The sequence below is a fragment of the Mobula hypostoma genome, chromosome 19, assembly GCF_963921235.1.
Source record: "Mobula hypostoma chromosome 19, sMobHyp1.1, whole genome shotgun sequence".
Classification (NCBI taxonomy): Eukaryota; Metazoa; Chordata; class Chondrichthyes; order Myliobatiformes; family Myliobatidae; genus Mobula; species Mobula hypostoma.
Window position 1 is genome coordinate 48,306,785 of NC_086115.1, and position 25,464 is coordinate 48,332,248.

The 25,464-nt window shown below is 40.4% G+C and overlaps 1 protein-coding gene across 3 annotated transcripts in view; it reads left to right on the forward strand.

Moving 5' to 3' along the window:
- c19h10orf90 (chromosome 19 C10orf90 homolog) overlaps window positions 1-25,464 on the forward strand; it is a 233,506-nt gene that overhangs the window by 116,087 nt on the left and 91,955 nt on the right. For all 3 annotated transcript variants that reach the window (XR_010020935.1, XM_063071199.1, XM_063071201.1), the window contains exon 4: window positions 18,980-19,059. Coding sequence is in view for 2 of the 3 variants with exons in the window: in XM_063071199.1 (XP_062927269.1) it covers window positions 18,980-19,059 (80 nt within the window). In the remaining variant the exon portion in view is untranslated. The remainder of the gene's footprint in view (window positions 1-18,979; window positions 19,060-25,464) is intronic.

A 25,464-nucleotide genomic window follows, 5' to 3' on the forward strand; every position in this document is an offset into this window, starting at 1 on the left:
AACAAGTTTCAATTTCTTAAAAATCATAGCTACAGCTTATTATTAGTGCAGTAATTATTCAGCCAGAATTCACAATTAGTTTCATTAGATACTTAGGATATTTCTCTTCAATATTGAAAATAACATTCAGTCTATCTGAAGTACAATGATAACAGTAAAGTACATATATTTGTTTAGTAATAGCACAACATGTTAAATAATATATATGTAACTGCTGAGTGTAATGCTCAAATGCAATTTATGGCATTTTTAGCTCATTTCAATTGTACTACTTTCATGTCCCTTTCTCTTGTGGACCTCATATTCTATGCAGCATATTTCATTTCTCAGTAGAGACAGAGAACCTCCCCTCTGACCTTACCTTCCTGTCATCGAGAACTGTTAATGTGGCAATCATGATCTCCTCAGTATGCCTTTTATAACCCTTCAGCCTTCTGAAAATGTTCATTAGAATTTTCGAAGTACTGAGTGAAATGGTGCACCTGATGTTTCACAAAGCTGGGAGCTGAGATTATGGTTGATTACCCGATTACAACTTTCATTTCATCTGGCAGAAATTGCTTCAGGACCCTGAATATTGCAAGACTAGCTTGAAAAGAATCCAGTGTAGGTTTGACTACTGGAATGAAACAAATACAGCTTCTTCTACAAAACTCGTTAATCCTACATCTGGGGAAAACTATTCTGACTTCCTATTCATCAAATTATTTTTAGCGGATGATTGTATTATAGATTGATATCCATGAAGTTCATCTGAAGTATTCATAAAATCAATGGTGTCATTTGAAGTGCAAGCTGAACCCACTGGGAGATTCTAAGCATTACTTGATTTGATTGCTGAAAAAGGCACAAAAATACTGACTCCCCATTTCTAAATGATTGTAATGGCACATGCCTTATGTTGCATCAATTACTTGCTTGCATTATAGCTGTATGTAGAGAAAAAAAATCAGAGTTACATTTTAAACACTTTCAGTGATTTTTGCACTAGCAATAGAAGATATCACCCCAATATGTCTAAAGGGGAATGTGACAGAGTTTCAGAATAGGTCTGTGTTCCAGGCCTCGAGCTATAATTTTGTTTTGATGAGACTTTCAATATGACTTTCTTCTACACTGAAATAGCAGGGACCAGCATACTTTTAGAATCTGGGGTATGCAATTGCAGAATTATAAACCCCTGTAACTGTCAAAATGAGATGTACTTCATTTTGAAACAAAGGAAAAGGCCATGTTTGTATACATTTCTTGTTTTAAGCCTGCCATTATCAATAAAATAGCCTCATAAATAATTCTTAATCCAGGAAGGAAAAGAGCAGAAAGAGTCATGTGCTATTTTCACCATTACGTTGGTAAAACAATTATTGATCTGAAGATTCAGGGTTTATCACACACAAAATGCTGGAAGAACTCAGCAGTCCAGGCAGCATCTATGGAAAAGAATAAACAGTTGGTGTTTCAAGCCAAGACCCTTCATCAGGACCTGCAGGACAGTCCTGGATTAGAACAAGCAAGTTTCTAGTAAGCTTGTTTTTCTCTTTCTTTGTCTAGTAGTACATAGCTAGTGTGGTGAGAATGGGTTGATGGTCGGTAGCATGTTCTTCATGTGAGTTATGGGAATTCAGGGTAATCTCTAGTCTCCCTGATAACTACATCTACATGAAGTGCACCAAGCCGCAGCTCCTTAGAGACTATGTTAAGGAATTGGATAAAGGGTCTTGGCCTCAAACGTCAACTCCTTACTCTTTTCCATAGATGCTTCCAGCATCTGCAGATTTTCTCATGTTTGTGACTCAACATTTAATACAGTGCTCCATTCTCCATCATTTTATAGGGCATATTAACCATAATTCGTAACTTAATTGGAATTAACCATTAGCTTTCATGCAAGTTATTTCCCTTGATCTGGCCTTGATGTTTTCCAAGCTCGTTTCGCAAAGAGCGTGGATGAAGTTGCCTTGGTTGCCATCGCAGATGGGGAATCTGACTGGAAATTAGGTGGGGCTGTTGAGGAGAAGACTAACGATTGGGATTGGAGGCTGACAACCAGGAGGGAAAGACTGGGGGAAGAAAGCTGCTGATCAGGGTAAGGGAGATTGAAAACTCCCTTGAGAGAACTAAAGGGAACATACCTGATCACAATGGCCCATAAAACTTGGTGAAATAAGCCAATACATTTAGGAGCCAAAAGCTCCCTGATAAGTATCCTGACCCCTGTTAAGTCTGTGCAGTGCAATGACTTAAGTTTCAAGTCAAATTCCATTATCACAGAGAAAGATTGATTTAAATATGCCAGTCAAGTATCCCATCACTCAAGTAACTTAATGTGCACATTTATAAACAGTAAAAGAAAGTGGCTTTTCAGCGTCACTCTCACTGCCAACTGCATTACCAATTGCATTCAATCTTATTACCTCCTCAAACAATTTCTTTGAGAAGTCTGAATAAAGTTAAAAGGTATTTACAAAAGGAAGTAAAGACATCTGAACTAAAATCAAGTTAAAGTACATGAGGAATTGTTGACTGATATAAAACCTATATTTTAAAGTTTGAGTATTGTAAAGGAATGTAAGATAAGGGATTTTAGTTTTGGTGAAATGGGAATCAGATTTATTATCACTGGCAGATGTCATGAAATATGTTGTTATGTGATAAAAATACAATGCAAGAGAAAAAATGACTACAAATGTTTACAGAAATATATAAATAGACAAAAGATCACTAATGAGGTGCTGTTCATGTGTTCAAGGACCATTCAGAAGGGAAGGATCCTCCAAGATTCTTTTTCAGTGCATTGCAATCATCATGAGCAGTTACTTGTTTGGCTGAGCCAGTGTGAGGTTTAGAGAAACATAGAAAACATTCAGCACAATACAGGCCCTTCGGCCCACAAAGCTGTGCCGAACATGTCCCCAGCTCAGGAAAAATAAGCTTTAAAAAATGCTTGGGGCATCTTGGAACTTTTTGGTGGGCTGCAATCATAATGACCTATTAGGCACTCAGAAAAGACCAATTAAAAGAAGTGAATTGTAAGTGGAGTGGCCATTGTTGGAGTGGATGGTGTTAGACAGTGTTAGAGGGGACAGGCTTTGACTCAACAGGCTTAGACAAGAGCAAGTAAGTTTCTAGTAAACTTCTTTTTCTCTTTCTTTGCCTATGAGTACGTAGCTAGTGTGATGAGAATGGGTTCATGGTCAGTAGCATGTTCTTCGTGTGAGATGTGGGAATTCTGTGTGACCACTAGACTCCCTGATAACTACATCGGCATGAAGTGCATCAAGCTGTAGCTCCTTAGAACCAGAGCTGCAGCTAGATGACCTTTGGCTCATGTGGGAGAATAAGGAAAAGACAGATAGAACTACAGGGAGGTAGTCACTCCTAAGTTGCAGGAGGCAGGTATCTGCATGACTGAGAGGGAGAGTGAAGAGACAGCCAGTGCAGAGTATCCTTGTGGCCATTTCCCCTCAATAATAAGTGTACCACGTTGGATAGTGCTGGGAGGCAGGGGGGTGGGAAGGGGCAGCGACCAAATCTCTGACATTGTGGCTCAGAAGGGAAGAGGGAAGAGAATAGTACAGTAGTGGCAGGGGATTCCCTAGTTAGAGGAGCAGACAAGAGATTCTGTGAATGTCAAAGAGACACCCAGATGGTATGTTGCCTTCCAGATGCCAGGGTCAGGGATGTCTAATATCACATCCACAGCATTTTAAAGGGGGAGAGTGAAGAGGCGGATGAGGTGGTACATATTGGTGCCAATGACATAGGTAGGATTACGGAGGAGATTCTGAAGAGGGAATATGGGGAATTAGGCAGGACTTTAAAGCAGTAATCTCTGGATTGCTGCCCATGCCACAAATCAGTAATGGTAAAAAATAAGCTGATAAAGCAGATGAATGTGTGACTGAGGAACTGGTGCAGCGGGCAAGGTTTCATATTTCTGGATCATTGGCATCTTGTCTGGGTAAGGTATGGCCTGTACAAAAAAGGCGGGTTGCATCTGAATCCAAGGGGAACCAACATCCTTTCAGGCAGGTTTGCTAGAGCTGTTAGGGAGGGTTTAAACTAATTTGGCAGGGAGAGGGGAACCAGAGTGATTGGGCTGAGGAAGGGACATTTGGTATACAAGTAGATGTATTGTGCAGTGAGACTGTGAGGAAGGACAGGCAGATGACAGGGTAAAATTGCAGTCAGTGTGTTAAGTTGAAAGCAACATGGGTGCACAATCAAACAGAATGATGAATAATACATCTGAAGATGTTAGATTTGAATGCACACAGTATAAGAATAAGGTAGATGATGTGGCTAGAGATTGGCAGGTATGATGTAGGCATCACTGAGTCGTGGCTGAAAGAAAATTATAGTTGGGAGCTTAATATCCAAGGATACATATTATATTGAAAGGATAGGCAGGTAAACAAAGGATATGGGGTGGCTCTGTTGATAAAAAATTGAAATCAAATTCTTAGCAAGAGGTGACAGAGAATCGGAGATGTGGAATCTTTGTGAGTTAAAAAACTGCAAGGGTAAAGAGACCCTGATGGGAGCTATATACAGGACAGCAAATACTATCCAGGATGTGGGATATGAGTTACAGTGGGAGATAGAAATGCATTGAAAGGGCAAAGTTATAATATTCATGGAGGATTTCAAAGTGCAGATAGATTGGGAAAATCAGGTTGGTGCTAAATACCAAGAGAAGAACTTGTAGAATGTCTATGAGCTGGCTTTTTAGAGGAGTTTGTGGTTCAGCCCAGTAAGGGAAAGGCAATTCTGGATTGGGTGTTGTTTAATGAAACAGACTTGATTAGGGAGCTTAAGATAAAAGAACCTTAGGAGTATTAATATGATAATAATGTAATGGAATATGATAGAATTCAGCCTGTTGTTTGAGAGAGAGAGAGAGAGAGAGAGAGAGAGGGAGCTAAGTTAGGTATATCAGTATTACAGTAGAGTAAAGGGAATTATGGAGGCATGAGAGAGAAGCTGGCCAAAGTTGAGTTGAAGGGGACACTAGCAGGGATGACGGTAGAACAGCAATGTCTGGAACTTCTGGGAGCAATTCGGAATGCACAGGATAGATACATCCCAAAGATGAAGAAGTATTCTAAAGGTAAGATAACACAATTGTGACTGACAAGGAAAGTCAAAGACAGCACAAAAGCAAAAGAGAGGATATTATGATATCACAAAGATTAGTGGGAAGTTAGAGGATTAGGAAGCCTGTTGAAATGAACAGAAGGCATCTTTGAAAGTCATAAGGAGAGAAAAGCTTAAATATGAAGGTAATATAAGCACCAAAAGTTTCTTTCAGATATATAACGAGTAAAAGAGAGATGAGAATGGATATCGAACTGTGGGAAAATGACACTGAAGAAGCAGTAATGGGGGACACAGAAACGGGAGACGGAACTTAATAAGCAGTTTTCATCAATCTTCACTGTGGAATACACCAGCAGTAAGCTTGAAATTCAGCAGTGTCTGCAGGCAGAAGTGAATGCAGTTGCTATTACTAAGGAGAAGGTGCATGGGAAGCTGAAAGGTCTGAAGGTAGATAAGTCACCTGAACCAGGGGACCTGCAACCTGTATTCTGAAAGAGGTAGCTAAAGAGGTTGTGGAGAATTAGTAGTGATCCTTCAAGAATCACTAGATTCTGGAATGGTTCCTGGGGACTCAAAACTTGCAAATGTCACTCCACTCTAACAAGGCAGGGAGGAAGGAAAAAAAAGAAATTGTAGGCCACAGACAAGAGAAAATCTGCTGGAAATCCAAGTAATACCTGAAAAATGCTGCAGGAACTCAGCAGGCCAGGCAGCATCAATCAAAAAGAGTAAACAGTCGACATTGCAGACTGAAACCCTTCATCAGGACTGGATAAAGAGATGAGAAGTCACAATAAGAAAGTGGGGGAGGGGAGGAAGAAATACAAGGTAGTAGTTAATGGTTGAAACCATGAGAGGGGAGGGGTGAAGTAAAGAGCCAGGAAGTTGGTTGGTGAAAGAGATAAAGGACTGGAGAAGAGGGAGTCTGCTAGGAGAAGACAGAAGACCATGGAAGAAAGAGAAGGCGGAGGAACACCAGAGGGAGGTGATGGGCAAGTAAGCAGATAAGGCGAGGGGGGGGAAACAGGAATGGGGAATGGTGAAGGAGAAAACAGGGGTCCATTACTGGAAGTTTGAGAACTCAATATTCATGCCATCAGATTGGTCAGTTACAGGTCAGTTAGCCTGACTATAGTGGTTGGGAAGATGTTGGAGTCTATTATTAAGGATGAGGTTTCGGGGTACTTTGGGTGGAGGACACATGATAAAATAGGCCAAAGCCAGCATGTTTATCTTAAAGGAGACCTTATCTGCCAAATCTGTGGGAATTCTTTGAGAAAATAATGAACAGGATAGAGAAAGGAGAGTCAGTTTTTATTCTAAACGGGAAGAAAATTTCCCGTTGATTTCCCGTTTAGAAAATAGTCTATGCTTATATGGGAGGCAGAGTTTGAGGGTCGGCACAACATTGTGGGCCGAAGGGCCTGTACTGTGCTGTACTATTCTATGAATCTTCTATATTTTCAGAAGGCACTTGACAAGGTGCTGTACATGAGGCTTCTTAATGAGATAAGAGCCCATGGTATTACAGGAAAGGTACGAGCATGGATAGACAATAGACAATATACAATAGGTGCAGGAGTAGGCCATTCGGCCCTTCGAGCCACACCGCCATTCACTGTGATCATGGCTGATCATCCACAATCAGTACCCTTTTCCTGCCTTTTCCCCATATCCCTTGACTCCGCTATCTTTAAGAGCTCTATCTAACTCCTTCTTGAAAGAATCCAGAGAGTTGGCCTCCACTGCCTTCTGAGGCAGAGCATTCCACAGATCCACAACCCTCTGTGTGAAAAAGTTTTTCCTCAATTCCGTTCTAAATGGTCTACCCCTTATTCTTAAACTGTGGCCTCTGGTTCTGGACTCCTCCAACATCGGGAACATGTTTCCTGTCTCTAGCGTGTCCAATCCCTTAATAATCTTATGTATTTCAATCAGATCCCCTCTCATCCTTCTAAATTCCAGTGTATACAAGCCCAGTCGCTCCAATCTTTCAACATATGACATTCCCGCCATCCCTGGGATTAACCCAGTGAACCTACACGGCACTCCCTCCATAGCAAGAATGTCCTTCCTCAAATTTGGAGACCAAAACTGCACACAATACTCCAGGTGGGTCTCACCAGGGCCTTGTACAACTGCAGAAGGACCTCTTTGCTCCTATACTCAACTCCCCTTATTATGAAGGCCAACATGTCATTAGCTTTCTTTACTGCCTGCTGTACCTGTATGCTTAATTTCAGTGACTGATGAACAAGAACAAGGATAGAATATTGGCTGACTGTCAGGATGCAAAGAATAGGAATAAAGAGGACCTTTTCTGGTTGGCTGACAGTGACTACCAGTGTACCATAGGAATTGGTATTTGGATCTTTTTTTTAAGATTGTATGCCAGTAATTTGGATGATGGGTTTGATGACTTTGAGGCTAAGTTTTTGGATGATATAAAGACATGTGGAAGAGCAGATAGTGTTGAGGAAGGAGGGCATCTGCTGAAGACCCAGACAGTTTGGAAGAATGGGCAAAGCAGTGGCAGATGGAATATAGTGTAGGGAAGTGTATTGTCATGCAATTCAGTAAAAGGAATAAAAGCATAGACTATTTTCTAAACGGGAAGAAAATTAAAAAATTTAGAGGTACAGAAGGATTTGAGAGTCCTTGTGTAGGATTCCTTAAAGGTTAACTTGGTTGAGTTGATGGTAAGAAAGGCTAATGCAATGTTGGCATTCATTTTGAGAGGAAGGAAAAGGAAAGGTACGTCACATCCAGAGTTTCTCCGGTTAGCGGACTATTTCCCTCCCCGGCTCTCTTGATGTAGTGGGGAATTGCGTATGAGGCAAGTTACAGCAGTGGTTTGCCATTGCCTTCTGCTGGGTGAGTTTCCAAAGAGATCACCAGCTCATAACCCAACACGAATGGAAGGCGTGCAGGGGAGCTGGGTGGCTGGATTCGAACTCGGGACCTTTCATCCCGGAGTCCAGTTCTGATGCCACTACACCACCAGCTGGGTATTCGAGAGGACTGGAATATAAAAGCAAGTATGCAATGGTGAGGATTTAAAAGGCATTGGTCAGACTGCACTTGGAGTATTGTGAGCAGTTTTGGGTCACTTATCTAAGAAAGGATGTGCTGACATTGGAGAGGGTCCCAAGGAGATTCATGAGAATGATTCTGGGAAGGACAGGGCTACTGTATGAAGACCATTTGATTGCTCTTGGCCTATACTCGCTGGAGTTTAGCAGAATACGGGGGAATCTCTTTGAAACCTATTGAATATTGAAAAGTCTAGATAGAGTAGATAGGGAGAGGATGTTTCTTATAGTGGGGGAGTCATGGACCAGAGGCTACAGACTCAGAATAGAGGGACATCTATTTAAAACAGAGATGAGGAGGAATTTCTTTCGCCGGAGAGTAGTGAATTATTGCCACAGGTGGCTGTGGAGGTCAAATCATTGGTTGATAGGATCTTGATTTGTCACAGCGTCAAATTTTATAGAGAAAAGGCAGGACAATAGGGATGAGAGGGATAGTAAATCAGCCTTGATGGAATGGTGGAGCAGACCCGATGGGCCGAATAGCCTAATTCTGCACCTGTGCCCTATAGTCTTATGATAATGCCCAGGAACAAGAAGATGCTCACCCTTTCCACCACTGACCCCTCAATGACTACTGGTTTCTTCCTCAAGTCCACAACTAATTGCTTGGTTTTGCTGATGTTGGGTGCAAGGTTGTTGTTGCGACACCACTCAACTAGCAGATTAATCTAAATCTCCCTCCTGTACGCCTCACCGTCGCCATCGGAAATTCTGCCAACAACAGTGGTGTCATCGACAAATTTATATATGGTGTTTGAGTTGTGCCTAGCCACACAGTCATGAGTGTAGACAGAGCAGAGGAATCGGCTAAGCAGACGTCGTTGAGATACGCCTATGTCAATGGTCAATGATGAGTTAATGTTACTACCGATCTGCATTGACTATGATCTCTCGATGAGCAAGTCAGGGATCCAGTGGCAGAAGAAGCGACAAAGACTCAGGTTCTGAAGCTTACTAATTAGTACTGAGTGGATTGTGATGTTGAACACTGAGCCATAATCAATGGACAGCAGCTTGACATATGTTTTGCTGTTATCTAAGTGCTCCTAAGCCAAGTGAAGAGCCAGTGACACTGCATCCACAGTAGACCCGTTGTGCAGGGTGCAAATTACAGTGAGCCCAGGTTCTTGCTTGGGAAGGAGTCAATTCTAGCTGCAATCAATCTCTCAAAGCACTTCCTCGTATTAAATGTGAATGCTACTGGGCAATAGTTATTGTGGAAGCTCACCCTACTCTTCTTCGGTGCCAGTATGATTGGTTCTCCTTTGAAGCAGATGGGAAACGTCTAATTGCAATGAGATGTCCTTGAATTCTTCAGCCAGTTGGTCTGCACGGATTTTCAATATCCTTCGAGGTACACCATGAGGACCTAATGCCTTGCTAGGATTCGCCCCCTTGAAGGATATCCTGACGTTAACCTCAAAGAGATAGAAATCAAGGAGTCACGAGATACTGTGGTGATTTGTACAGGCATGGCATTATTTTCCCTTCAAGCATGCATAGAAGTATGGAGCTCATTGGGGAGAGGAGCATTGCTGTCATTTATGCTGATATGTTTCACCTTATGGGAAATAATGGCATGCAGACACTGCCATAGCTGTTATGCATTCAACTGTATCTTTAACTTCAATTGGACTTGTCTTTTCACTCTGACGATGGCCTTCCATGGGTCATACCTGGATTTATAGTAGGATTCTGGATCACCAGTCTTGAACACCACAGGTCTAGCCCTTAGCTGATCGTAAATTGGCTGATTCATCCATGGCTTTCTTGTTTGGGAAAATATGAGTTCTCAAAGGCACACACTCAGCCACACAGGTCCTGAGGAAGTTGGTGACAAATTCATTCAGATCCAAAGATGATTCCCTGAACATAAACCAGTCCACCCCTCCCCTCCTGTCCTCTCCTATCATTTCGGATCTCCCCCTCCCCCTCCCACTTTCAAATCTCTTACTACCTCTTCTTTCAGTTAGTCCTGATGAAGGGTCCCGGCCCGAAACGTCGACTGTACCTCTTCCTATAGATGCTGCGTTCACCAGCACTTTTTGTGTGTGTTGCTTGAATTTCCAGTATCTGCATATTTCCCCGTGTCAACCAATTTAAAGCAGTTCTGTAAATGTTCTTACACCTCTCCTGACCATACTTTCGCTGTCATAACCACTGGTGCTATGGTGCTCAGTCTCTACCTCTCTACCAGGAGTAGAAGCATAGCCAGATGATTGAACTTGGCCAAGTTTGGGTGTGGTGTGGCACAGTAAGCATTTTGGTTGGAGGTGTAACAGTGCTTGACGGTGTTGGCTTCTCTGGTTTTGCATTTGATATGCTACTGGTAGTTTGTCAGAGACTTCTTCAAGCTGGCTTTGAAGATCAGCCCTGTGATAATTGGGAAGCCATCAAGGTGTGCTGCCTTGAGACTTTTGATCATGGTATTCAGCCTCCCCAATGCCAGTTTGATTTTTGCCAGTCGTGGAATGTCCACTGCAACCAGGATGCTGGTGGAGAACTCCTTCGGAATACAGATCAGACGACACTTGATGCTCTGATTGAAGGAATAGGATTCTGACAGAACTGCCACGTCTGTGCACCATGGTGAGTTAATCAAATGAAAATGCTGCTGGCTCTGCCGAATGACGCCATCCAGTCCATTCAGTGGATATTGTAGCTGTACTGTATCAAACGAGGATATGACTATGAATACATCAGTAAATCAATTTGAGTCAAGTACCTTACATTTACTAGCACGATCCCACTTAAGAGACAACTAATTACTTTAACAGATTATAATTTCAATCCAAGATGATTTGCATGGGATAATCTTCTCAGATTTATTACATCTGTGAAGATAAATTAATTAGTATTTTTGCAATGATTGAAAAGATTACTAAACTATGTGAAAACTGAATTTTGTTACAATAGAGGAAATTCCCATTAAAATATTTGATATTTACTATTTTTCTCCTTGTGCTGAGTACTTTTCACCTTTTCTTGACATTTCTTGTCTTTATCCCTCTATTATGAATAAACTTCCTGATTTATCATTTATTTTGTTTCTTTCCTATTAATGGTATAGTTTTATGTTTCTTACAGTAATGAATAGTTCACATTGTGTTAAGCAAATGTGTAGTGGACTATTTTGTTTGAATTTGTTTGTCAGCTGAAAACCTTATTGTAGCATTGGCCCAGGCATGGTTTAAAAGACTGGATTCCAGAGGTGAGGTGAGAGTGATAGCAGTTGATATCAAGATAAATTTTGACTGAGAGCAACATCAAGAGCCCCAGCAAAACAGAACTCAATGGGTCAATGAGCATCAAAGAGGAAAACACACACACTTCAAAGGAAGATGGTTGTGTTTTTTGGAGATCAGTATCGTATCCGTAAGGGTTTACTTCAGGAGTTCTTCAGGGCAGTGTAATAGGCCAACTATCTTCAGTTGCTTCATCAAATAAACTGCCAATGATTATAAGGCCAGAGGTGTGGAAATTCACTGTGTATTTCACCTGCAACTTTGCAGAAAATGAAACAGTCAACTCCTGCTTTCATTAGGAGCTAGCTAACTTCATACCTGCTCTGATCACCAACAAGTAACATCTACGGCACACTAGTACCAAGCACCGACAATCTCCGAGAAAGGCGTTAGACTGCCAAAGCCTGGCATTCATTGTCATTGTTATTGCTGTCAAACATTGATTTGATATCATGCTGAGTTCCTCCTCTGCAATGCTTGCCAGAAACTCAATTAGAACAGCCTCATACATATTATGATAGCAAGAACAGATCAAAGTCTGGATGTCCAGAAACAAGTGAATCATCTCCTAACACTCTAAAGACTTCCTGCTGTCCACAGGGTTTCAGTCAAGAATGTCAGCCTTTGAAGCTCTGGTCTTATGGATCCATTATGTTCCTCACATTCCATTGATTCTAACTTTTTCTCAGATTAGGGCATCATTCCACAATGTATCTAGGCTCCAAAATATTGCTCTAAGCTCTCTGCGTCGTTATGATGTTGGTTCCAATTCAGTGGACCTTTAGGTTCAGAGGAGTATTTACTTTTATTTTGAGAACTAGAAGTAGGGGACATTGCCTCAAGATTCAGGGGAGAAGATTTAGGACGGAGATGAGGAGAAACTGTTTTTCCCAGAGAGTGGTGAATCTGTGGAATTCTCTGCCCAGGGAAGCAGTTGAGGCTTCTTCACTAAATATAGTTAGATAGGTTTTTACATAGTAAGGGAATTAAGGGTTATGGGGAAAAGGCAGGTAGATGGAGCTGAGTTTATGGACAGATTAGCCATGATCTTATTGAATGGCTGGGCAGGCTCGATGGGCCAGATGGCCTACTCCTGCTCCTATTTCTTATGTTCTTATGTTCTTATGAGATACAGCACAGTAACAGGATCTAATGGGGCCGTAGCACCTAGTTACATCCACGTGACCAATTAACCTACTAAACTGTACATCTTTGGATTGCGGGAGGAAGCCAAAGTACCTGGAGGGAATTCACATGGTCATGGGGAGAATGTTCAAACTCCTTACAGAGAGTGCCAGAGTTGAACCTGGGTCATTGGCACTGTAATAGTGTTATGGTAACCGCTAAACTACCTTGCCTCCCCAGTAATTTGTTGTCATCTGTAGCAATTTGTATTTTGTTGTCCATTTTCAAAGTTTTTTTTGTATTAAAATGCTCTGTAGCTTGATCGTTTTCTGTATCACATCCAACCTGCACCATCTTTGAACAAACTACACATTTCTTGGACAGTATTTTAAAAGCACCTGATGGTACAGCCTTTGTCCTGAATATATTAATCTCCTGACTTTAGACTGTAGAGCAGGGGTCCCCAACCTTTTTCGCACCGCGGACTGGTTTAATATTGACAATATTCTTGCGGACTGGCCGACAGGGCGGGTGGGGTTGTTGAAGTAGGGTGAAAATCACCTCAACATGTCTTTTACAGTTAGGGTTGCCAACTCTCTCACTCCCAAATAAGGGACAAAAGTAGCCGTCAAATCCTGGGACACTTGTGTTTACCCCAAGAAGGACTACCATGACCACGAAGCCTTGCGTGGGCACTTGTGTGTGCATGCGCGTATGTGCCGATTTTTTTCCCAACAAATCGGTTTTGGCTTAATCTTCCCAACTATACTGTACATACATTATTTCTTCTTTATATAGGCTGTGTATTTATCATATAATTCCTGCTTTTACTATATGTTAGTGTTATTTTCGGTTTTGTGTGTTATTTGGTATGATTTGGTAGATTATTTTTTGGGTCTGGGAACGCTCAAAATTTTTCCCACATAAATTAATGGTAATTGCTTCTTCGCATCATGCCAAATCGGCATGAAAGGTTTCATAGGAACGCTGTACCTTAGCGGGGGAAATACAGGACAAGGGCAATCCCGTATGGGACAAACCAATTTAGCCCAATATACCGGATGACCCAGCAAATACGGGACAGTTGGCAACCCTATGTTCAAGTTCAACAGTGCGTGACAGGGAATGAGGAAAGGTGCAGCTGACTCGTATCGTTTCCTCATGGCCCCATAGCACATGCTTTGCGGCCCGGTGGATGGAGACCACTGCGTAGAGAAATTTGCTAATCTAATTCACGGTATCACATTTTTCTCGTTGTCATGATCACAAATCATGCCAATAGTTCAAGTGGTTCAATTTAATATCAGAGAATGTATACAGTATACAACCTGAAATTTTGGCTCTTTGCGGACATCCATGAAACAAAAAAAAACAAATGAATGACAGAGACATAAGAATTCCGAAGCCCCCTTCCCCCCTCCCACACTCAAGCAGCAGCAGAAGCATTGATTCTCCTCTCCCCCTACTTGCACCAGCAAAGGCACCCCCTTACCATGCAAGCAATAGCAAAAGCCCCTAAAGAGACCTTAATCTCGAGTCCATCAAATACTGCAGTCCATAACCCAACACTACGGTATTTCAAACAGTTGAAGCAAATATTATCCTTAAAATATAATAGTATATATGAATTACATTTCATCCTGTCATATATATGGAAAACGCCATGTAAATTGGAATTATGTAACACTGTATCCCATTCTTAGGATGCACCAGCAATTATTATTGTCATGCAGTAAAACTGTGTAGAGAGCAGTTAATGACAAACATACATTATTTGATAAATGTAGCATTGTACTCTGTTATTCAATTGTTCTATTTTTATTATCTCTGTACATCTTCTGCATAAATGCAGTATTTTTCTTCGTATGTTAGTGTAAATAAGTCAGGCTGCAGAGGGAGGCCTGTTATCTTGGCCCTACATCAGTTGTAGTACAGCGGATGAAGGAATGAGATAGATGACCAAAACATCCTGAATCAATCATGTTTCCACCACAGTAAAAGAAAGTGCTGGAAATTCTTTAATATACAAGTCATTCACTGCTGCAACTTATATTTACACACAGGGCACTAATAAATGTTGTTTCAGATTTATTTATACAGACTGAACATAAACTACTTTGATATGACTGTACTACTGTATTTCTTGCAGAAGATAAAATGAGCCAATTAGTACTCCAATGCTGAGTCAAACATACCTAGAAATGAACTGCTATGGATGTAATACTATGTTTGTTCAATGGATATTAAAACAACTATGAACAATTATTGTGTTTGTATTGTAATTTAAAAATGTGAAAACCAGTGCTGTGAAATATATGTATTCTTAGCTGTTTTTGTACTTGAGTAGAATTTCAATTTGCACATAATTCCTTGTGTGCCTCTTTCCCATGGCAATTTGCAACATTACTCAGGAAATGGCACTCTCTCTCTCGACTCTATTATGTAGGTTTTCAAACTGGGTGGTGAGGCCCTTAGAGGTTTTGATAATGTTAGAAGGGAGTTGTAATTATAACATGAACATATGATCATTATTTATAATTAGAGTGGAGAATGATGGGGGTGAAGGGGTAGAGAAAACAAATCTGTAGTGGGATATAGAAAACCCTCTGCAAGCCTCGATTACAGTGGCAGCCCAGCTCTTTGGCCTCTCTTTCTTGTCATGCAGCCAGATAATAATTACCTCTATCATTTCCACACTATCATTACTCTACACATTGATGGTGTTGTCTTAGTTAGGAGTACCCTGAAATCAGGAAGATTGTACGCTTGAGCGACATGATACGGTAGTGATTACCATGTTGCTTTACAAGCCAGTGATCACCGATCGGTGTTCAATTCATGCTGCAAAATGTTTGTGTATTTTCCCCGTGACTGGGTGGGTTTCCTCCCACATTCAAAAGAGGCATGGTTAGGGTTGGTGAGTTGTGGGCATGCCATATTGGCGCCAGAAGCGTGTAATAAATTTTGTTATTCAGATGTTGTATACATTCACATCCTAGTTGTTAATATACATATATCACCAGCAATAATTTATCCTAGCACTGAATTATATGGTACACAACTGATCATGGACTTCCAATCAGAAAAATATCCCTTCTTCACCACTCTCTGTCTCCTTACACCAATCCAATTTTAGATCAAATTAGTCAGCTCTTCTTGGATCCCATGTGTCTTAAATTTCTGGATCAATCTACCATGTGTAATCTTATCAAATGTCTTAGTATAGTTCAGATAGTCATGTCTAACCAACTTGGCTTCATCAGTCTTCTGAGTTACCTCATTAAAAAACTCAAATTTTTAATGGGTGAGCAGCATGGTAGCCTAATGGCTGGCACAATGCTTTAAGGTACAGATAACCTGGGTTCAATTCCTGCTGCTGCTTGTAAGGAGTTTGTATTTTCTCCCCGTGACTGTGTGAGTTTCCTCTGGGTGCTCGGGTTTCCTCCCACAGTCCAAAAAACGTACCAGTTGGTAGGTTAATTGGTCATTGTAAATTGTTCCCATGATTAGGCTGAGATTATATCAGGGGATTTCTGGGCAGCACAGCTTGAAGGCCTGAAAGGGGCCTTTTCCGAGCTGTATTTCCATGATAGAGGTATACAAAATATTAAGAGGAATAGATAGAGTGGACAGCCAGCGCCCCTTCCCCAGGGCACCACTGCTCAATAAAAGAGGACATGGCTTTAAGGTAAGGGGTGAGAAGTTCAAGGGGGATATTAAAGGAAGGTTTTTTACTCAGAGAGTGGCTGGTGCGTGGAATGCACTGCCTGAGTCAGTGGTGTAGGCAGATACACTAGTGAACTTTAAGAGAATACTAGACAGGTATATGGAGGAATTTAATGTGGGGGATTATATGGGAGGCAGGGTTTAAGGGTCGGCACAACACTATGGGCTGAAGGGCCTGTACTGTGCTGTACTGTTCTATGCTCTATGTAAGTAAATAAATAAATGTACGAGGCAGGATTTCTCTGCACAAGGCCTGGCTGAGTACGAGCAGGATTTCTTCAATAATTTTCCTTGCACTGGCATTAGGCTCATTGACTTGTAATTGCTGTTCTTATCCCGGCTGCACTTCTTAAGGAAAGAAATCCTTGAGTTCTGCTCCAATTTTGTGGTACCTCACCTATGGCTAATAAAAATGCAAAAATGTCTGCCAGCTATCTCCTGCTTAGATTTCCTTAGCAAAGTGGTATAGATCTCATCTAGCCCTTGGGACTTATCAGTCTTTATGCATGCCAAGATATTTCATACTTCCTCCCTCTTAACACTGACCTGATAATCCATGTAGCCATCCCTGAACTTGCAGTCTGTCACATTGTTCCGCTTGGTGAATACAGGTGGGAAGTATTCATTTGGGACCTCACTCATGTCACCAGGCTCCGCACTCAGATTCCTCCTTTGGTCCTTCAAGAGTTCTACTCTTTCCTTACAGTACTGTACAAAGTACATAGGCAAACACACACACACACACACACACACACACACACACACACAGGGGTCAGAGAGAGGGGAATCATGGTTGGAAAAAGGGAAAGGGAGAGGGGAAAGTGCAGGAAGATCTTTGCAAAGATTGATCTTTGCAAAGATCATTAAACCAATTGATTGGAATCAAACGGCCTTGCCTGGTGTCTCAGGGCTGGGTGTGTCTACATCCACACCACTCCCCACCCCGGCACTCCCCCTCTGTCACACCCCTCTCGCAACACTACACCCTCGCCATTCCCAACATCCTTTACTGCCAGCAGAACTGTGTAAAAGTCTTAGGCACCCCAGCTATATGTATATATGTGCCTAAGACTTTTTCAAAGTACAGTAGCTACCTCAAATGTAATTCCTTGCCTATATACTTTATCCTGAAACTGAGAAATGCAACTGTTTCTTAGTCTTCATATAAAAAATACATCATTACAAGTATATGGCTAGCCCTTATGAATATCGTATGGAAGAATGTAAGTGGCTAATATTGACTGCGAACTTTGTCAAATGTACAATATCAGTTTGACCTGCTCATTTAAACAGTTCTTTCTTTCAGCTTTCCTCCCATCAGCCCTCCCTTCTAGTGAAATCAATGGAAGCAACGTTTTCCAGGTGCTTAATTGAGTGGCAGAGCTAAGATCACACATTTTATGTTACCACCTGAAGTCAACATTATCTTCAATGACATAATGATGTGAAGAGAAAGATTTCTTGCCTGGAGCTCCTGAAAGATAGTTTGTAGATCTGTTTATGAAACTGGCGAGAACAGATTTTGAAAACACTTTAAACAGATGCTTCATACAGAGATTGAGAACATTCAAAGTCCCTGCATTCAAGTATTTTTGTTCTTAATACGCAATAATGTAGTTTAACCTTTTTTATACGTTTATGTTGAGTGAAATAAAAATGTTGCTATTTTGTTATGAACAAAATAGATCTATAACTCATATTAACACAGCAATCAACTGATCATTCTGAAAGCAGTCAGTTTTGGAATTTCTTTTTTGTAAACTATCTTTTGTTATGAGTGCTATTTACACTAGTCAGATTATTTTTCTTTCTTGAAGTGAATCACAATGACAATGGAGTAAAATAAAACATGAAATAATAAAGTTATATTCTCAGAAATCATCAGGCTTTGAAATTTTATATGGTGACTTGTTATCAAGAAACCTGCATATTGTGGAGTTTTAGAAACTTAAACCCCAAGCAAGCTAGAATATATATTTTTTTGTTGTTTTGGAGGTTTTTTTAAGGAGTGAGTGAAAAAGGAACACGAGTGAACCCCTCTGTTTGTCTCCCATTCCATCTTTGGAATATTGACTGAGCCTTGTAACTCAATACACAGAAAATCAGTGATGCAGATGATGCACCAGTACATTAATATGCTGCCCCCATATATTACATGCTGCACCATCCAGATAGCAGGATGTTACTTCACAGTATCTAGGGTCACTACTTTTATGTTTGATTCTTTCGTAGCCTTAAACAGTAAGGACTCGGGTTACTCTGTTAACATCTGCGAAATAGCCTGTCCATCCATGAATACAAACACAATATTAAATTATTTATAAGAAGAACCTATGACCCTTCAGATGTTTTTTAGTGAGTCATTATGACGATGTCAAAACCATTTTGGCAGTCTTACAGTTCACTGCATAAGCAACCTTTCTCCTTCATCACTCAATGGTTTGTGCTCAAATTTACATGAGTGCTGTGAACATGTTAGTTTAGTAAATCAAGTCTTGGAAGACAAACGTAATTTCAGCACGAAAATATGCATTCCCACATTTCTTTCTTCATTTTTCTGTGCAGTATCAGAACATTTACTTGTGTGGTATATTTATACTATTACTTGTTAATAGTTTTTTTTTAAAAATTAGGCTGTTAAATCGATACCAAATAAAACTTGTAATATTCTAAATATCTTTATTTCAGGTTTATCTGAAGAAGCTAAGAATAATTTGGAGCATTGTATTTTTATGACATATCCTCATTCCAGAGCACCTACATCTGAGGTAAAGATTTACAAAAAACTAATAACATCAAATATTGTGGCAAGTTTGCAATGTAGATTTTTGTTATCTTGGATTTTTAATCATTATATTTTTAATGTTTAAGAATGTTTTATTCTGATCCCATATTCCTCTATGTTATATTCCTTATCTAACTAATCTTTTCACTCTCTTACATAATATAACTTGAGCTGTCTGTCCGTTCCATTTGATAAGGCAATAATTTGTGACTTGATGATACACATTTTTAGTCATACATATACAGGAATTAATGGGCAAAGTTCTATTTCTCCAATATTTGCCCAGATTTCAATAGATTTGCCATTCTTTGTCAAAAAATAATTGGGAAATTCATTAATACTGTTAAATTCATATACATTTCTTCCTTAATGCCATCACAGCTTAGGAGTATGCTATTCCAAGATAATTCAAGCTGCTACATCTTAAGTACATGAATCACTATGCAAAAGCTAGATAACAATGATTATTGCCTGTGCTCCATAACATTAATAAAAGTGTTCTAAGACTAATGATTAGTCCTTTTATCTGCAGTGAGTCATGTGCGTCTGAAATTGAGAAACTGAGTTGCCTATGACTATATTTGCTGGAATACAGAAGAATGAGAGTGGCTCATGTACAAACATCTAAATTAGTACACTTGGTAAATTGGTAACTGCTTTATTTTTGTCATATGTACTGAGGAACGGTGAAAATTTTTTAGTGCAAGCCGTTCTCACAGTTCAATCATTACATTAATGAATCGAGGCAGTACAAGGTAAAACAATAACTGAGTGCAGAATAAAGTGTTACAGTACGGTGAAAATGCAGTGCATGTAGACAATAAGGCACAAGATCACAATGAGTTAGATTGTTATGTCAACGAACATCTCATTGAACTAGAGAAACATTCAATAGTTTTATACTGTAACAGTGGAATAGAAGCTGTCCTTCAGATTTTTGGCATGTACTTTGACACTGTTGTATCTTTGACCCAATTGGAGGTGGGGGTGAAGAGAGAATGTCCAGGGTGGGCAAGATCTTTGATTATGCTGCCTGCTTTACTGAGGCAGGGAGGAATATAGACAGTGTGAAATGAAGGAGGCTGGTTTTCCATGATATGCTCAGCGGTGTCAATGACATTCTGGTTGTTACTAAGGTGGGACTGGGTCCCCAGCCATATCAGCCAGGAGCTTATTGAATAGCAGAACAGGCGCAACAGGCCAGCTAGTCCATTCCTGATCCAATTCCTAATGTTCTTATAACATATGAATTTTGGTAGCCTCAAGTAAAGGGCAGCACAGAGTAACAACTAGAATTCAATCCTGAGCTCCAGAGCTCTCTGGTGGGATTTAGACATTCTCCCTATGACTGCGTGGGTTTCCTCCAGGGGCTTTGGTTTCCTCCCTCACTGGTAGGTTAATTGGCCACTGTGGAAATATTCCTAGTGTGTACACGAATGGTAGAGTCTGGGGAAAAAGTGATGGGAATACACGGAGAATAAAAATAGGTTAAGGCAGGATTATGTAAAAATTGGTGCTTGATGGCCAGTGAGGACTTATAGACCAAAGGAATCGTTTCCATGTCTGTGACACAATGACTCAATTTTTCTACATGCAGAACAGTTTTAATAATTAATATTGGACTGCTGGGGGTTCCAATCTCAATTAAGTGTTGGAAGATGAATAAAAAGTGACGATTGAATGGATTGATGGACAGACTGAGTCATAGTATGTTGGAAAAGGGAAAATGTTAGTTAAATAAGATGTATTACATAGATTGAGGACCGTGAGAAAGTAATAAAATGCTTTAAAAATATAGCTGTTTGGTTAGGCAACAGGACCACACAAGTACATTTGTAGATCTGCTGCTTACCCTACCAGATAATAGTAAATAGAGCTAGATCAGGGTTCCCAGCCTTTTTTTACGCTATTGACCCTGACCATTAACGAGGTTCCCAACTTCAGGTTAGGAATCCCTCAGCTGAAGGAACAGCTGAGTTTGGATCAGAAGTCTATAAAATAGACCGGGCCTAGGAAGATTAGTTACTGTGTGAATTCCTATGCAAGCTTGCAAGGACTCGGATTATACTAGTCCTTAATACAAGGATATACAACATATTTTCCACAAGTAATTGGAAAAAGCAGATTACTTTGGTTGCTGAATAGCAAGCACTGAATAATTTGAAGTGCCATCTCAGCCTCTAAATACCATAAGAAGTCTACTTATGAGCCAGAAATGAAATCTATAGTGATAATATAATGCATCTAATTTGGAAAAAATAACAGAAGAAAATTACAGAATTCTAATCCACATGTTGGTTTAAGAAAATTTCAGCACCGACGCACAGAAGACCATTTTTGTGTTTTTCCAGTTGCGCCTCTGTGTTTTGCGCTTTGGAAGTGAATTGCAACCTGCAGCGGTTGCCAGAGTGGTTGTCTCCTCTGATCTAGTAAAATTGTCTGTTTGAGTTTTCTAGCCTCCTAATGAAGTGTGGAAAGGATGTGCAGGAATATCTCATTGGTCTCTGCTTGCAGCTTCCCCTGCTTGCATGAAGAGCAATTTATTTGTCTCTTTTAATAAGCCTTCTACACATTTTAATTTTAGGGTCAAATTTCATCTGCATGGAATGTATTATAAATATGCATATATATGATGAATCACACCTGTGCTTTTTGGGAAAAAAAACTGTAAAGTTTCATCCTTCCAGTTCAATATTTCTCTTTTTTTTTGGTCTCTGATTAATAGACCATAAAGGTACTCTCAAACTCAAAGGAACTGATTACTTGGTGTTAAGGGGCACCAAAGCAGTTTTGAAATGTGATTCAAATTGATCCAATTCCAATTTCCTGATTGGATCAGCTTAGACTTGAGATCACACATCAGTGCCTTATTATATCTTTTGATGTGAAAATAATTTAAAATACTTGCTTTATAAATTTACTTACTTACTTAAATACTATTTAAGCGTAAGCCTGCTGTTGAATTTCTGTACTAAGCAATCAGTTCCAGCAGCGCTGTAGTATAAAGATATTAATCTGTTTTAAATGCAGTGATCAGTTCCTGGAACTTGGCTTGAAGTAAATTCATTTCATTTTTCATATGGTGATCAGATCAATGTCAAGGACGATAACATGTCTGATGTTATTTTAGTGAAGTATTACTGTCCAACTTTAGGGAATCAGACAATGATTATAACAGAGAAAGCAGTTAATTCTATGGTCCCAGTCATCCTTTCAGATACTCTTCATGTCCCTTTTGAATTGATTTCTGCCTCCACAACTTCCCCTGGCAGTGCTCTCCAGGCTGTTCAAAAATTTCTTCCTTGTATCATTTTTAATTATTTTTCCATTTACCTTGACTCTCCTTTAATTATTAACCACTCTGCAAGTGGGATTAAGTGGATCAGCCAAAATGAAATAGCGAAGCAGGCTCGGTGGGCCAAATGGCCTAATTCTGTTCCTATATCTTCTGGTCTTACAGGAATATTTTTGTTCTACTTACGCTGTCTGAATTATCATTTCTTTAATTTGTTTCTGTCAGATTCCCTCCCTGACGCCATCTCCCTGGACCTATACTCACCTCTGGAGCTTTTGAATAGTAAAGACACCAGCATTAAACAATTGTTTATTGCCTACAGTTCCAGCTTCAATACTTTAAGTTCCTCTCCAGAATCTAGACTTGCGACTCAAACACCTCCCTCTGCAACTGGATCCTTGACATCCTAACTAGCAGACCTCAGTCAGTAGGAATATTAGTAACACCTCTGCCATGATATCCCACACACTGGTGTCCATAAAGATGCACATTCAGCCTCATACTTACTCCATATGCATTCATGGCTGTGGCTAGATTCTACACTAACTCCATCTACAAGTTTGCAGATAATACTACTGCAGTGGCCGAATCTCAAATAAGATTGTGTCAGAGTACGAGAAGGAGATAGATAACTTAGTGATGTGGCGTCATGGCAACAATCTTCCCCTCCATATCAACAAAAGAAATGAGATGGTCATTGACTTCAGTATTGGGATGGTTCACATGCTCCTGTTAACATCAATGGTGCTGAAATTGAGAGGGTTGAGAACTTCATGTTTCTAAGAGTGAAATCACCAATACCCCCGTCCTGGTCCAAACGTGTTGATGAATCAGCCAAAAAATTTCACCAGTGTCTCTACTTCCTCAAGATGCCAAAGAAATCTGGCATGTCCTCTTTGACTGTCACCAATTTTTATTGATGCTTCCTATCCAAATGCATTGTGCCTTGGTCTGGCAAATGCTCGGCCTGAGACCACAGGAAACTGCAGGGAGTTGAGGACACAGCTGAGCACATCACAGAAACCAAACTCCCCTCCATAGACTCTGTCTACCCTTCTTGCTGGCTCTCTAAAGTACCCAGCATAATCAAAGACCCCACCCACCCAGACATTCTCTTTTCTCCCACCTTCCATCATGCAGAAGATACAACAGCCTGAAAGTACATACCACTGGGTACAAAGACAGCTTCTATCTCATTGTTGTAAGACTATTGGGCAGTTCCTTAGTACAATAAGATCAACTTTTGACCTCACAGACTACGTTGTTATGATTTTGCAACTTATTGTTTGCCTGCACAGGGCTTGGTCTGTAACTGTAATACTCTATTCCATATTCTGTTATTGTTTTACCTTCTGCTACCTCAATGTAATAAAGTAATCTGTATGGTTGGCTTGCAGAACAAAGTTTTTCACTGTAAACTTACCAGTTTACCTTGCAAGGCCCCATATTCCAAGGAGAAAAAAATTTAGCTTCTTTATTCTGATAGCAAGAGTAAAGTCCATCATTCATGGAATTGGTATATCTTATTTGTTTGTTTGTTTATTTATTGAGATACGCTGCTGAATAGGCTCTTCCGGCACTTCAAACCGCACTGCCCAGCAACCCCTGATTTAACCCTAGCCTTGTCATGGGACAATTTGCAATGAGCAATTAACCTATCAAATGGTACACCTTTGGACTGTGGGAGGAAACCAGAGCACCTGGAGGAAACCTACACGGTCACGGGGAGAACATACAAACTCCTTACAGACAGCTGTGGGAATTGAACCTGAGTTGCAGGTACTGTAAGCGTTGTGCTAACCAGTACACTTCCATGCTGTGTGGATCTCTTCTACTTTGCCACAAAGTCCATTATATCTTTTCTAGTGTATGGTACCAGACTGGAGTCCGGTACTGGCTCAACTACTTTAGTTGTAGTTGTGCCAGTGTTTTATAAAGGTTTGGCATGAGCCAGCAAATTACAGCTAATCACATTTTCTTAAATGCTAACTTCACATGTGCCCCTATTTGCAATTAACTAAAATTCAAATTGAATACAGATAATAAAATGTCATGTATATGTAAGAGTTTGATTACAGTTGAGCAGTATTTTTTATGGTTTTTTGCTGGTTTCCCTTCCTTGAAGTTGATAGAGATAGATCATAACTGTAAAGTGTAGATCACTTTGCATTAACATGGGGGATTGTAGTCAAAACTGCATACAACCACTATAGACAACTATAAATTTAGACCATTTCTTCCAAGACTCCAAAGGCAATATAGCCTAAATAAATTTACTATGATTTGTCTACAAAACTTTGCTGAATTCTGATCTTTAGGACTAGTAGTCAGCTGTTGATCTCAGGGGATGATGGGTTTGTGCCTCTGGTGGACTGTGTCCTCTCCAGGACACAGGCCTGGGCGGGAAGATTTGAAGAACCAGCTGTAGTCCAAGCGAAGGGCAAGCACTGATATAGCTTGGCACCAGCGTCGTCGCAGAGGTTGCCAGAGTGAAGTTGTAAACAACATCAAACTGCCTTAGGGACCCCTGCTGTGGATTTCTTCCTCGGGATTTACTCCTGAAGCCTTTCCCATGGGTGGGTATGGCCGCAAGGCAGTGGAGGTTTAAAATCAGAGTTTTCCTTCTCTTAGGCGGGTTGTTGTTCAAGGTTGACAAGCCCACCTGCCTGAAGCAACTGGTTTTGAGGTGCCAGTGGTCCGCCTTTGCCCCTTCTGTTGTCAGTAGAAACAGTTCCTCCAGGCCTAGCAGCTAAGCCACACATGAAGGCCAAGAATTGAACTTGGTTGTCAGAGGCTGTTAGAGACGCATGCCATTTGGAGCACTTTATAGGTAGTGGGAGCTTATCCCCACTACCACCACAGCTGTGACAACCTTAGGAACCTTTTTAGGACTAATTATTTAAAAATATTACTCAGTAAATTGCAGAGCAGATTTTAAAAATATTTAATGCCAGAACTTAGAAGGCACTACGAATCTTGTATCAAATATCATAAAACAGTAACTATACTGTTAAAATTCATGCAATATATTTTCTATTGTATGAGGCCCATTTCCTACCTCAGTTTCATTTTTTGCTATTTAAGGTTGGGTTG